We start from the raw sequence: 259 nt of genomic DNA, 5'->3' as shown, positions 1-259 counted from the left end.
CCCTGAGCAGAGGGGCTGGGCTTCCGGAGCCTCTGGGACAAGGACAGCTGCCCACTGCCTGGGACTCACCGCTTTGGCGGACTCCAGGGTGCCCGAGGCCAGCGCATCCCGGCTGCCCCTGCCCTTGCTGCCCAGGTGGGGCGAGGAGGAGGGCGAGTCATCGATGTAGGGCAGTCCGTCCTGGTGTCGGCGCTGCTCCTCCGCCTGGTCCGCGGCGCAGCCATAGCCAGGCGGCGTTCCGAAGGACGTGTCTGTGTGA

At 69.9% G+C, this 259-nt stretch overlaps 1 protein-coding gene across 1 annotated transcript in view; it reads right to left on the bottom strand.

The window, feature by feature from the left end:
• BCR (breakpoint cluster region) overlaps positions 1–259 on the bottom strand; it is an 84,644-nt gene that overhangs the window by 81,758 nt on the left and 2,627 nt on the right. The window contains 1 exon segment of the mRNA XM_015567213.1: positions 70–251. Within this exon segment, the coding sequence (XP_015422699.1) occupies positions 70–251 (182 nt within the window).

Source organism: Myotis davidii, unplaced genomic scaffold (genome assembly GCF_000327345.1).
Source record: "Myotis davidii unplaced genomic scaffold, ASM32734v1 scaffold43, whole genome shotgun sequence".
Classification (NCBI taxonomy): Eukaryota; Metazoa; Chordata; class Mammalia; order Chiroptera; family Vespertilionidae; genus Myotis; species Myotis davidii.
This window is presented reverse-complemented; position numbering and strand designations above follow the sequence as displayed.